This window comes from Scardinius erythrophthalmus, assembly GCF_964197995.2.
Source record: "Scardinius erythrophthalmus genome assembly, chromosome: 17".
Taxonomy (NCBI): domain Eukaryota; kingdom Metazoa; phylum Chordata; class Actinopteri; order Cypriniformes; family Leuciscidae; genus Scardinius; species Scardinius erythrophthalmus.
Window position 1 is genome coordinate 33,993,530 of NC_138237.1, and position 11,863 is coordinate 34,005,392.

Sequence of the window (11,863 nt, forward strand, 5' to 3'; positions counted from 1 at the left end):
TAAACATCTCGATTCATATGGATTAGTTTTACAATATCTTTATGAACTTTTTGAAGCGTCAAAGTGGTAGTTGCGTAACTGTCAATGGAGGGACTGAAATTTCTCAGATTTCATTTAAAAAAAATCTTCATTTGTGTCTTACGGGTTTGGAACGACATGAGTAAATTTAGAATTTAGAAAAAGACAGAATTTTAATTTCTGGGTGAACTAACCCTTTAAAGCAGTGGCTTAATCCTTATACAGTGTCACAAACAACTGAAAAGGTCATGGGGCTTTCAAATATCAAGGACAATGAGGAGTTAAAAGATTGAGAAGCACTGCTTTAAAGAATTACAGATAAAGACAATTCAAACAAAAGAATTCAAACCAAAGACGTACTTTTATTTAATTAAAACAGCCTGTGAAACAGCACAAGTGTAACACCCTACCAGTTGGTCACGGATTTTCCTCAAGACAGGATTGATATAAACATTTGTACTCTTCTGCACATACAAAACAAAGTTACATTGTATATAAATATACCCATCCACTTGAGAGGACGGTACTGGCTCCTTAAAATCAACAAAGAGCCCATATGTATTCAGAAAGATTTGTTCTGTAAATTTGATTTAAAGCTTTAAGAACTATTTCAAATGGTGCTAAATCTTGGCTCTCCCTCGTGTATTTCAAAAGATAAATGTGTGAAAGAAAATAAATCAGTAATGGAAACAAAATTCAGCCAGAGTTTACCAAGACTAATTTGCAGACATGAGATTGTTAGTGGGTGAAATGCAAATCAGACAATAAACGACCTGCAGCCGTCTGAAATAAACTCTTGGAGGGAAAGTTCACAAAAATAGAAATTTCATTAATTACTCATTTCAAACAAGTATGACTTTCTCCAATGGCACACACATATAATTTTACATGCTTTTCCCCCATCCAAATCCAATGAACTGGGTAATTATTCTCCTCATATGACTCATGAAAGAAAGTCGAACAAGTTTGGAACCATATTGTGGGTGAGTAAATGAAAGCATTTTTATTTTTTGGCTAAACTATTCCTTCAAATCGGCTTGAAAAAGATGCACAAAAGATTGATTATTTTTATCGTTCCATTTAATTTACCTAATACATTATGGAAAATGTGTGAAAATGGCACTCACTGACCCAAGCGTGTGAATGAACACAGGCTGAACAAATCGACAGCATTTCAGGAATGTAAAGGAAACCTATTCCAAGAAAGAACAATTACTAGTGCACTTTGCAAAAACCGTTCTGGAGTGAAAAGCAGTGTTGTGTAGGAGGAGAAGTGTGTCCTTTGCATTGATTCTTCTCTTTGATAAACACTTCATTTTCTGGCTTTGTTAAAGTATTTTGCAAAACACAATAGAATGCGGTGAATGTTTAAAAGAAAAAGAACCAAGTTTTAACCTGCATTACGTCAGCAAGAACATTTCTCAGTGTAGGTGGGCAGAAGAATAGAATAAAGCAGAAGAAATGAATGCCACATTCTCTTAGAGCATGATAAACACTGGACACACTCGGTGAGCGGGTGTGTGTGTTATCAAAAGCAGTCCTCAAATAAAAGGTGTTGCGTATTGGTGGTCCTTTTGTCCATTAAAAGAGGTTGAGAGATCAAAAAACGGAGATGAGGGCGAAGACTCCGTACAGCAGTGCGCAGGGATATGCCACCAGCAGCTGCTGCCCGTCCATGGCCAAAGCAGAGATGAAGATTTTAGAGGCCGAAAAACTGCACCAACCAATGATGGAGGCTGTTATAATGATACCCATCATGCCCCTGAGAGACACAGGAAAACACCAGGTTAGCAAGGTCTAGGGCTGTCACTAACAATTATTTTAGTAATCGGTTGATTATTTTGACGATTAATCAGATTTTTTTTTTGTGTGTAAATAAAAGGAGACCTAACTCTTTAAAATGACTTAAAGGTATAGCGGAGGATTTTTTACTTCCGGGTGGATCACCTATACTATTGGTCCTCCTAACTGTCAATCATTCTGGTGAATCAATCAAACTTTTCAAAAAGTGGAGAGGGCGGGTCTTATCTAAAATTCGGAAAGATCCTCCGCTATACCTTTAAAATACATACATATTAACAATGAGGCAATAATAGTTGCTTCAAATTAAGTATCAAAAGCAAGTAATCATATGGTTTTATAGAACAACACTTAAAATACATAAGATGCAAAACTGTGCGTTCACACTGCCGCCAGCGAGAGCGTAAAAATTCGCTGTGGTTGCCCTGCCAACAACACTGTACAAATATTTGTGGACGCTCTGACGAAGATCCAATGCTTAGAAGAAATTGATCAATGGAAAGAACTTAATTATAGTTAAGAAATAACCAATTTAAAGCCATGTGTGTAATGTTCTTTTGGCTTTTGTGTTCACGGTTAAGTGCTAGTCTAATTTTGACATGCAGTTTATAGGAGACGTTTACTTGATTCTTTAATTAACATTAATTTGTGTGCAGCCTACATCACAATAACTGTCCAAGTTGAAGTGTAGCCTTTAATGCAATTGGTCAAATCGGTGTTGTTTTGAGCAAATTAATTGTATTCCCGCTAGGGATGTCAATTTTCACAAATTCCCATGATCGATCGTCGTTTAAATTAACGATCAATTAATCGATTAATCGTTAGCCTTAATACTGCGATATGCGTCAACTGCAGTGGCATATGGCCAACAGCATGACAGGGTCTGCAAATGCTAATGTTCCTCACCAAATCGATTAGAATGGTTTTAAATAAAAGGGCTAGTAGGATTGTAAAATGTTTCGATGTGATTGATAATTAAATTAATTATTTAATAATCAAATATAACTACTAATACAACGCGTCACCAGCGCCGCCTCATATGCGCTAGAATGTGTGACTGTGGACGCGCTCTTCCTGGAACAACTGCACGCGCTGAATGAATCTGCAACCGTTAAACTGGAGCACTTTGCTAGCACGTTATTTATCTAAAAGAAACGCATCCTATATGAGATTAATCAGATATATTTAAAATAAACAATATTACAAATTATATCTGCACAAAATGACGCAAATTCATGCACAAGTGAACTTGAACTAAGTTACGTGCCATTCATTCAGAACTACTCCTTTTGTGGACGCGCTCTTCCTGAAGCAACGCGACACGGCAACTAAACCCAAATAATTCACAATTTTTTATTACAATATTGTTCTCTTTATAATGTTATGTAATATTACAGTCCCAATAGTCATTATTAGTCGTGCACTGCCGTTTGAGCTGCGCGCGCTGAAGCTGACGCTTTACTACAGAGTTCTTTACCAAATGCATCCAATATGAGATAAATCAGATATAGATAGGCATACACAAAATAAACAGTATTACAACTTACATTTGAACAAAACAAAAGGCTGCGAATGCACACGCAAACTTACATGATGATGAAGGTGTAAAATGGTCCCAAACATAACTCCGGCGCGCTCGCTTTACATGTTTCGCGGTTGAGCAGCACGCCGCGAACCCGCATGAAGACCTGCTTAATCGATGATCGATAAGTTCTATCGATTAAATGTATTATCGACAATTAATCGATCGTCGATTAATCGTTGACATCCCTAATTCCCGCTGTTGCCTAGAAATAGCGACAGCACTATCAAGGTCTAGCTATATATAACGAACTGGTGTGTCGTCATTTCAAACAAAATCCGGCCAAAACAGAGCTTGTTTTGTGTTTGTTCCAGGAGTTCAAAACAGCTTGCTAAAGCAAACTTTCTGGAAAGCTGCTTGCTTTAAAGCAATATTGTATTGTACAATATTGTACACTGTAACGATGTATGTGACGTCGTGCCGTAAAGCAAGTCGTGATTTGTCGGGGTGCCACCTCTTAAAATGATCCCACACTTTGGATGTCCTGCCCAATATAATTACCACATGGACCAGCCGTGTTAACCATCTGTCAGCCTACGTGAATTATAATGCAGGACTTTGCCAGTTTATTTTCTGCGACCAAATGACTAATTAAAATTTGATTAGACCAAGCCTATTCTTACTGACTAATATTTGGCTGATTATTAAGTGGCAGTGCAAAAAAAAAAAAAAAGTTAGAATATTCAACTTTTTTTTATAGATTTTTTTCTAGAAAGATCTTTTTTTAGATCTTTTTTATAGTATTAATAATTAATATTAATATATATTTTTAATAGTTTATTACATATTAAAACAAACTACTATTCAAATGTTTTTAAAAGGAGGGGTTTATGCTCACCAAGACTGATCAAAAATACAGTAATAACTAATATTATTAGAATTTAAAAGAACTGCTTTCTATTTGAATATCTTTTAAAATGTAATTTATTCCTGTGATCAAAGCTGAATTTTCAGCATCATTACTCCAGTCTTCAGTGTCACATGATCCTTCAGAAATCATTCTGATTTGATGCTCAAGAAACATTTCTGATTATACACATTGAAAACAGTTTTTGCTGCTTAATATTTTTGTAGAAACCTTGATACACTACCCTACACTAAGTTTGGAGAGAGTTTTAATTTTAATAGTAATAATAATTTTATTCAGCAAGGGCACAAGAAATTGGTCAAAAGTTAGAGTAAGGGTAATTTCCATTTCAAATAAATACTGTTCTTCTGAAGTTTCTATTCAACAAAGAATCCTGAAAAAAGTTATCTCAGTTTCCACAAAAAAAACATTAAGAAGCAAAAACTATTTTCAACATTCATATTAAGAACCATGAATTATAATTGAGCAGCAAATCAGCATATTAGAATCATGTGACCCTAAAGATCATGTGACACTAAAGACTTGAGTAATGTTCAGCTTTGATCACAGGAATAAATTACATTTTACAATATAATTATTTTAAAATGTAATAATATTGCACAATATAACCATTTACTTATTGATCAAATAAATGCAGACTCTGTGGGCATAAGTGACTTTTGACTGGTTGTGTACGTTATTACATATATGCATAATACAATTTTTTTTGACATATTTAGAAAATGTTTTATTTAAAATATATATATTTTTATCTTTAAAAAAAATAATAGTAAACTAAATAGGCTAATTATATTTTGACATTACTTGAAATCTCAAAGTGTAAAAAGTTAGAGAACAACCTAACTGAAAAGGTTGTAAAGCGTGACTTACTGTAAGGAGAAGAGGACCCCGAAACTGGACAGGATGATCATGGGGAGCAGGCAGTACCCCAGAACACTAGCGACACACCCAAACGAAACCCCCGTCATGCTCATGAGGTTGAGCAGGCAGTACATGCCCAGACACCCGATGGCACTGATCCCGTACACGTAACCAAACTGGATCTTACCCGTCTAAAATGAGGAAGAAGAAAAACATTCTTTCATTTAACAAAATATCTTCTTGTCAGATTTAAGATGAAACATTTGTCTCTTACCAAGAGTAGCGTCGCCCCGAAAGCCAAACAGAACACCATGGGACCAGCCAGATCTGTTTCGTTCATTATACTGCCATCTGCTGCCTTCAGCGGGTGCAGCACAGTCAGAGTTTTCTGCCAGATGTGGTCAAAGTTGATCCCCAGCTCTGCGAATGGAAAACACGTTTTCACTTTTTTTGAAAGAATAACTGTTTGCCCTGCACAACTCGCCACATGCTACTAGGCCAGGGTTTCCCAAACGTTGTTAAATTATTGAAATATTAACTTACAACAAGAAAACATTTCATGCCAAAGGGTCCGGCTGAGAAAAGTTTGGGAACCCCTGTACTACAGGCATCTTGACACCCGAAATCTCCACAAACTGCATCCGGTAATTGACAAATGATTGATAGACAGAGCTGTGTTTATGACATATTTATTTGTAAATTCGTTTTTTTTTTTTTTTTAACTTCTCATTCTATTCAGTTGTTTAATTTGAGAATTGTGGATCGTACCCAAACGGTATTTATCTGGAAATATACAACAAATCTAATCTCATATCTCTATGATATAATTTATTGTTCAATGCTCCCCTCATGCATCACATGACTTAAATTCACTGCTTATTTTCTAATGATAACGGGTAAAGCTAATAGTGATGCTTGCCTCAGTGAGCAGCACTTATAAGGCAGAAGATTAGAATTGGCATTATTGCACAGCATGATAAATGCACTTCCGATACTGGATGACAACAGCGAGCAGCAGATCAACAGAGATCAGTGAAGTGGCTTTCTCCACATCTCTCTGAAGAACTGGGGCAAGTGGCTTTCACAAGGTCTACTTGACGTCAGCATGCAGGGACACGGCCCCGGGTGACACTTGTTTGTTTTGTAAAGCTCAGAGTTCTGGGTTTGGGACGCAGAGACAATGCATTATTGATTTCTCTGTGAACAAGAATAAACTCACCCCTGGGAATCACTGCAGTGTGACTAAGAGAAGGGAATCGCTGACTCTGATAACGATTCTACATGTGTACCAAAGCACTACAGAAAAATATGAATGTCACAAAGTAAAAAAAAAAAATCCTCAATCAATGACAAACAAGGACCCAAAATTTTCAGATCCATTTTGACCCAGAACAGGTAAATAACATTTTTTTTAATCCATAGCTTTTAGTACGAAGATTAAAATTTGTGTTAAAACTGTCAATATACAAAAAAAAAAAAAAAAAAACATGCAAGGGATAAAGTGACCTGTGAAATTACACATACAATTATTATTATTTCATCTGTTAGTTAGATGCAAGTTCAAATAACTTCTATAAAATACATTCAGCTTCTTTCCTACACTCACACACATTTCTCCTTCCCACTGGGGCTGCATAAACATGCTTGCGCTTGCACACGCAATCATTCAGAAATTAAAATAAAATGACAAATTAATGTCTTAATGTATTTGCAGAGCAAAAGTTCATAGACCAAAAAGTCTAAATTTGAAAAAGGAAAGAGGGTTTGGAAAAGAAAAGGTCCACATTTCACTTTGCTGCCACGTATTGATGAGCCATTGCAGCATTAAAAGGATATTCAAACTATGTTTATCATCTTCATTTTTTCATATTAAAGTTAAGTTTATGCAAGTAAAATGAACATACCTCGGATTGGCCATTGTGTTCACGCGCTGATCGGATATGTCTGTGATTGGCTACAATGATAAGCACACAGGAGCGTTGGAGAGCACAAGCAGGCGTCTATCATCCCGTTTTCAAACGCGTGTGTATCAGTGCAAGCGCTCTGTGAAAGGCATCTTTGATGTATATTAACAACATGTTTTTGAAGCACTGATCATTGTAGCCAATCACAGTCATATCAGATGAGTGCATGAACACAGTGGCCAATCAGAAGTGTTTACGATTCCGCTCAAAGCGTCACATTTTTAAAATGCCAGTACCAAATTGGTACCGAAGTCAGTACTTTTGACAACACTAACTACGTCACCTTAAAATCAAGAGTTAGCAAATTTACATATGTGGCTTCAACAACCAGATGCATTGTGTCCAGTTTAATCTGGAATACTCTTTCGGAAAGCATTTACCACTGGTCTTTTCACGATTGGACAGCTATCCGATCAGAGAAAACACATGAAGTGACCAGGTATGTTTCCACACGCATCACTGTCATTTTGATGTGTGTGGGGAATGTTGAATAGGACTCAATATACTTAGTTGAACATCTCCGAAAATACAGCCCCTCCACGTACAATAGGCTGCCAACCCCCAATTTAAACAAATCTTTGAAAATCTAATAAATATTTCATTTCCCAAGCCTCGCAGACGTGTGTGTAACAGTCAGCCCATGTGAAGTGAATGCGGACAGGAGAGTTGAGCTTTACTGAAGATGCACTATCGGCAAACTTTAAACCCTTGATTCCAAATTATGCAACACTATATCCAGTTTCCCACTGAGTCAAATTCGTGTCATTTTCACTGTGTATGTAAAATTAGTGTTAACTAGTCTTTATTAGAAAACAATACGATTCCCGGTGCGCACAAACTCACCAGATTACTGCGTGCCCTGTTAGTTGCAGTTTACTTTACCCCTTATTTTTTTATTCATGTATTTATTTGTGAAAAATACTATAATAGGATTTCAGAATCAAAAAGTTGCCATCTAAAGTACAAGTCTGGTTTTATTTATTTCGTATTTATTAAATATCAGGTAAAATAAATATCAATCATAAATATGTCGGCCATCGGCCACCCTGCTCTCAAAAATATCAGCATCTGCCATGAAAAAAATAAAATAAATTCAACATCGGTCCACAAATAGTTTAGATCGGGCTAGAATATTATTACCAAACTCTCATTTTCAGGTGAACAACGACAAGGCGACATCTCACTCACCCTCCAGCAACGGGGGCTCGTCCTCAAAGCTGCTGCCGTACATGGACTGTGGGGAGGCGGGTGTAAACGCTGGCGTGGGCTGGAAGATCTGCCCCGTGTACGGCTGCTGGGGCGGCATCATCCCCGGAGCACCCGTGTAGCCCATCGGCTGAGAGTAATCATACTGGCCATACGCTCTGTCGGACGCAAACAGAGAATAAAGTCAGAATCAGGTGACAGACACATTCTCACACTCAGCATGTGCATAAACAGGCTAAGGCAAGAAAAGTGCTTGTTATTTCACTACAATTATGAAATAAAAACACCTTGTACTTTTTTTAAAAATACAAATTTGCATTATGATGTGGTGATTACCGTCTAAAGCTTTGTATATTATTGACTCGTGATATATTTAATGTCGAATATAGAGTAAATCCAACTTTTTCAACAGACAGATACTTTACATTGTAAACAATACATAATATGACAAATCTCAGCTGCTTGATTGTCTATATTGTTGCAAAATTTTAACACACCTCTCTCTATATAAAGTTGGATATAGAAGTATATCCAACTTTGTCCGCATTAATAGTGTGCTTTAATAGCAATATAACAACAGCAAATCTCAACTGCTTGATTGTTAATACGGTTGCAAAATGCAAACTGTATTATCAACCAACTACAGCATCTCACAAAAGTGAGTACTCCCCTCACATTTCAGCAAACAATTTAGTATATCTCCTCAAGGGACAATACTATAGAAATGAAACTTGGATATATTGTAGAGTAGTCAATGTGCTGCTTGTATAGCAGTATATATTTACTGTCCTCTGAAAATAACTCAACATTATTGTCAAAATAACTGGCAAAGTGTCAATATTTTGTGTGAGCACCGTTGCTATCTAGCACTGCCTTAATCCTCCAGGGCATGGAGTTCACCAGAGCTGCACAGGTTATTGCTGGGATCCTCTTCCATGACATCACGGAGCTGATGGATGTTAGACACATGGCGCCTCTCCACCTTCCGCTTGAGGACGTCCCACAGGTGCTCAATAGGGTTCAGGACATACTTGGCCACTCCATCACCTTCACCTTCCTCAGCAAGGCAGTTGTCATCTTGGCGGTGTGTTTGTAGTCGTTATCTCATCAGACCACAGGACATGGTTCCAGTAGTTCATGCTCTTGGACAGCTTGCTTTCAGCAAACTGTTTGCGTGCTTTCTTGTGAGCCAGCTTCAGAAGAGGCTTCCTTCTGGGACGAAGGCCACGCAAACCGACTTGTTGCAGTGTGTGGTGTATGGTCTGAGCACTGACAAGCTGACCTTCCGCTTCTGCAGCCTCTAAAGCAATGCTGGCACGATCATGCGTCTGGTTTTTTTGAAGGAACTCTGAAGTGACGCCAGCTGCGCTCTTTGTTGGGACTTATTTTGACGGCGCTGAGAACGACAAACAGTGCTCGCATTCTCAGTGTTCATTCATTTATGACCTTGTCTAACTCGTCATTAGAGAGAACTGTTATATATAGCAAGTAGATAGTATATGAAAAGTCATTAGCCTATGACGTGTGGTTGATGTCCAGTGTTGCTGAGCAGAAATACATACTCATGTTTCTCTTGGTCCCCTCAAAGTTGCGTTGGATTTTCTCCTCAGTGTAAGGGTTAAGAGGCCCATCTATCACCGTTTTCCATGATCGTAGAGTTAGTTTCTGGAGTAAATATATAGGCTATAATCTGTGTGTTTACAAAGCTTTTTAAAAAATGGCGGGTGCTGGTGCCAATCTGCGTACACTAACGTCACGGATAGTTCCTACAGTGCTGGTTTAGACCCGACTCTGAAGCAGGAGCTAAATCAGTTCCTCCAAAAGAGTTCCTAGAACTAAAATCATTCCTAGTTCCTGCGGTGCGAACACGCTGACATCCGGGTACTTCTGCCAATAGTACCACGAAGTACGGCTGCGTTTACACTTGGCATTAACATGCGTTCACAGTGATAAACTATAGTAAACTATATCATGGAACAGCTCAAATCTGTTAAATGACATAAGGCATGAGGATAGTAAGAAATTAAAAACTTTAAGATCATGATTTTCTGTAAAGCAGCTCTGAAACAATGTGTGTTGTGGAAAAGAGCAATACAAATAAAACTGACTTGACAAACAGGGCTATAATTATAACAATAACTTGCATACTTGCTGTACGGGTCCTCTGTGTTGCTGTAGCCGTATCCTGCTTGGTTCTGGTCATCTACACTGTAACTAGACTGGTAAAAGTCAGTGTTGAAGTTGTCAAACCCTGCCATTGCAAGCAGCCTGGAAGACATGAAGCAGAAAAATCAGTCAGCAATAGACAATATTATTAAATCAGATTTGATCCAATAGTATCAAAGACAAGAAGATTATTTGGGTGGAGCTGAAGAACTACATTTAGGATGTTATTTAAATCACACACATAAATGATGTTGCAACATAAGGTTTAAAGCATGCAAATTATATTAATCAACAAGAACAGATGGATGATATTAATGAATCAAACACAAATGATCTGGATAAAGAATCAACACACACAAAAAGGTACTATGGTAAAGAGACAGAATCAGATTTTAATACCATGATACTGGAAAAACTATGGTATGACAATCACAGTACAATGATACTGCCAAATTAAAACAACGGTATTACCACAGTACACGTCCAAAGAAGCAAGGTATTACCATGGTATATGTAAAATAACTTGCTATTACAATGATACATATAAAAAAACACGACCTTTTTTTTGTCAGATGAGAACCATTATTATAGATCAGATTGTATGTTTATCAAAAGCATGCCGCGCTAATTCTGTACGTTTACTAAAAGCATGCCGAGCTAATTCTGTTTTTCACATATTTGCATAACAGTCAAACATATGTAATGTGATTTTAGCATAAATAATGTTTGTTTTGTTTGGGTTCAGTTAGCACAGCTCAACTAAAGCACTGCAACGGCACATACAATCACTGTCAGCCCTATTCAAACACTGTCCTACACACACCTTCAAACATGTAACGCAGCTCAAATACACAGATGTAATGAAGTAAACTCTGCAGTTTTACTCACACCGTTAATCGCCCAAGACTCCGCCAACACCGCTAACTACGTGTCAAGAAATAGCAGCAGAACTTCCGGGTCATGGGGACGATGACGTCACTGTGTACGTATAGGCCAGAGCCCGTCTTCCTATTAGACATTCTCTGGTATAGGCTGCAGAAACCGGAAGTGCGTCCTCTATGGGAAGCAGCGCTCACTACATACACACACACACAGGCAAATATGAGTTTACTGCACACGGTGATAATACGATTCTTAACTTTTTTGACTCGAGGGCCCCCGTTGTCCTCTCTTGACTCCAAAGTTAATTAAACAAAAACGGTTAATTGTTAGTAACACAAACTAAACAAGTGTTTAAAATGTATTCTTGTTATTCTCAGGTCAGATCCATTCAAATTCTTTCAATGAATGCATTATCCTAATATCATTATGATAATATAATCAGAATGAACAATTCCTAAACCTAATCTAAATGCATGAAGCAAAGAAAATTAGATGAGAGTAAATTGTCTCACAAGG

At 37.5% G+C, this 11,863-nt stretch overlaps 1 protein-coding gene across 2 annotated transcripts; it reads right to left on the bottom strand.

The window, feature by feature from the left end:
• Nucleotides 1-360: 360 nt before the first annotated feature.
• On the bottom strand, nt 361-11,478 carry yipf5 (Yip1 domain family, member 5). Of its 2 annotated transcripts, none has more exons than XM_081391234.1 (6): nt 11,354-11,478; nt 10,448-10,567; nt 8,282-8,457; nt 5,404-5,549; nt 5,139-5,320; nt 361-1,780 (listed from the first exon to the last, which is right to left on the bottom strand). In XM_081391234.1, the coding sequence occupies exons 2-6, from the start codon at nt 10,555-10,557 to the stop codon at nt 1,618-1,620; spliced, it is 777 nt and encodes a 258-aa protein (XP_081247360.1). In that variant the 5' UTR covers nt 10,558-10,567; nt 11,354-11,478; the 3' UTR covers nt 361-1,617. The 2 variants fall into 2 exon arrangements, with proteins under 2 accessions (XP_081247360.1, XP_081247361.1); XM_081391235.1 differs by having other exon boundaries at nt 11,289-11,411.
• Nucleotides 11,479-11,863: the final 385 nt, after the last annotated feature.

Excerpts from the sequence above, each read along its gene's own strand:
- yipf5 (XM_081391234.1), bottom strand. The coding sequence starts at position 10,557 with ATGGCAGGGTTTGACAACTTCAACACTGACTTTTACCAGTCTAGTTAC. Across the intron at positions 5,321-5,403 it reads TCGGGGCGACGCTACTCTTG|ACGGGTAAGATCCAGTTTGG; the intron begins GTAAGAGACAAA and ends TCCTCATTTTAG. Across the intron at positions 1,781-5,138 it reads GGGGTCCTCTTCTCCTTACA|GGGCATGATGGGTATCATTA; the intron begins GTAAGTCACGCT and ends TGTGTCTCTCAG.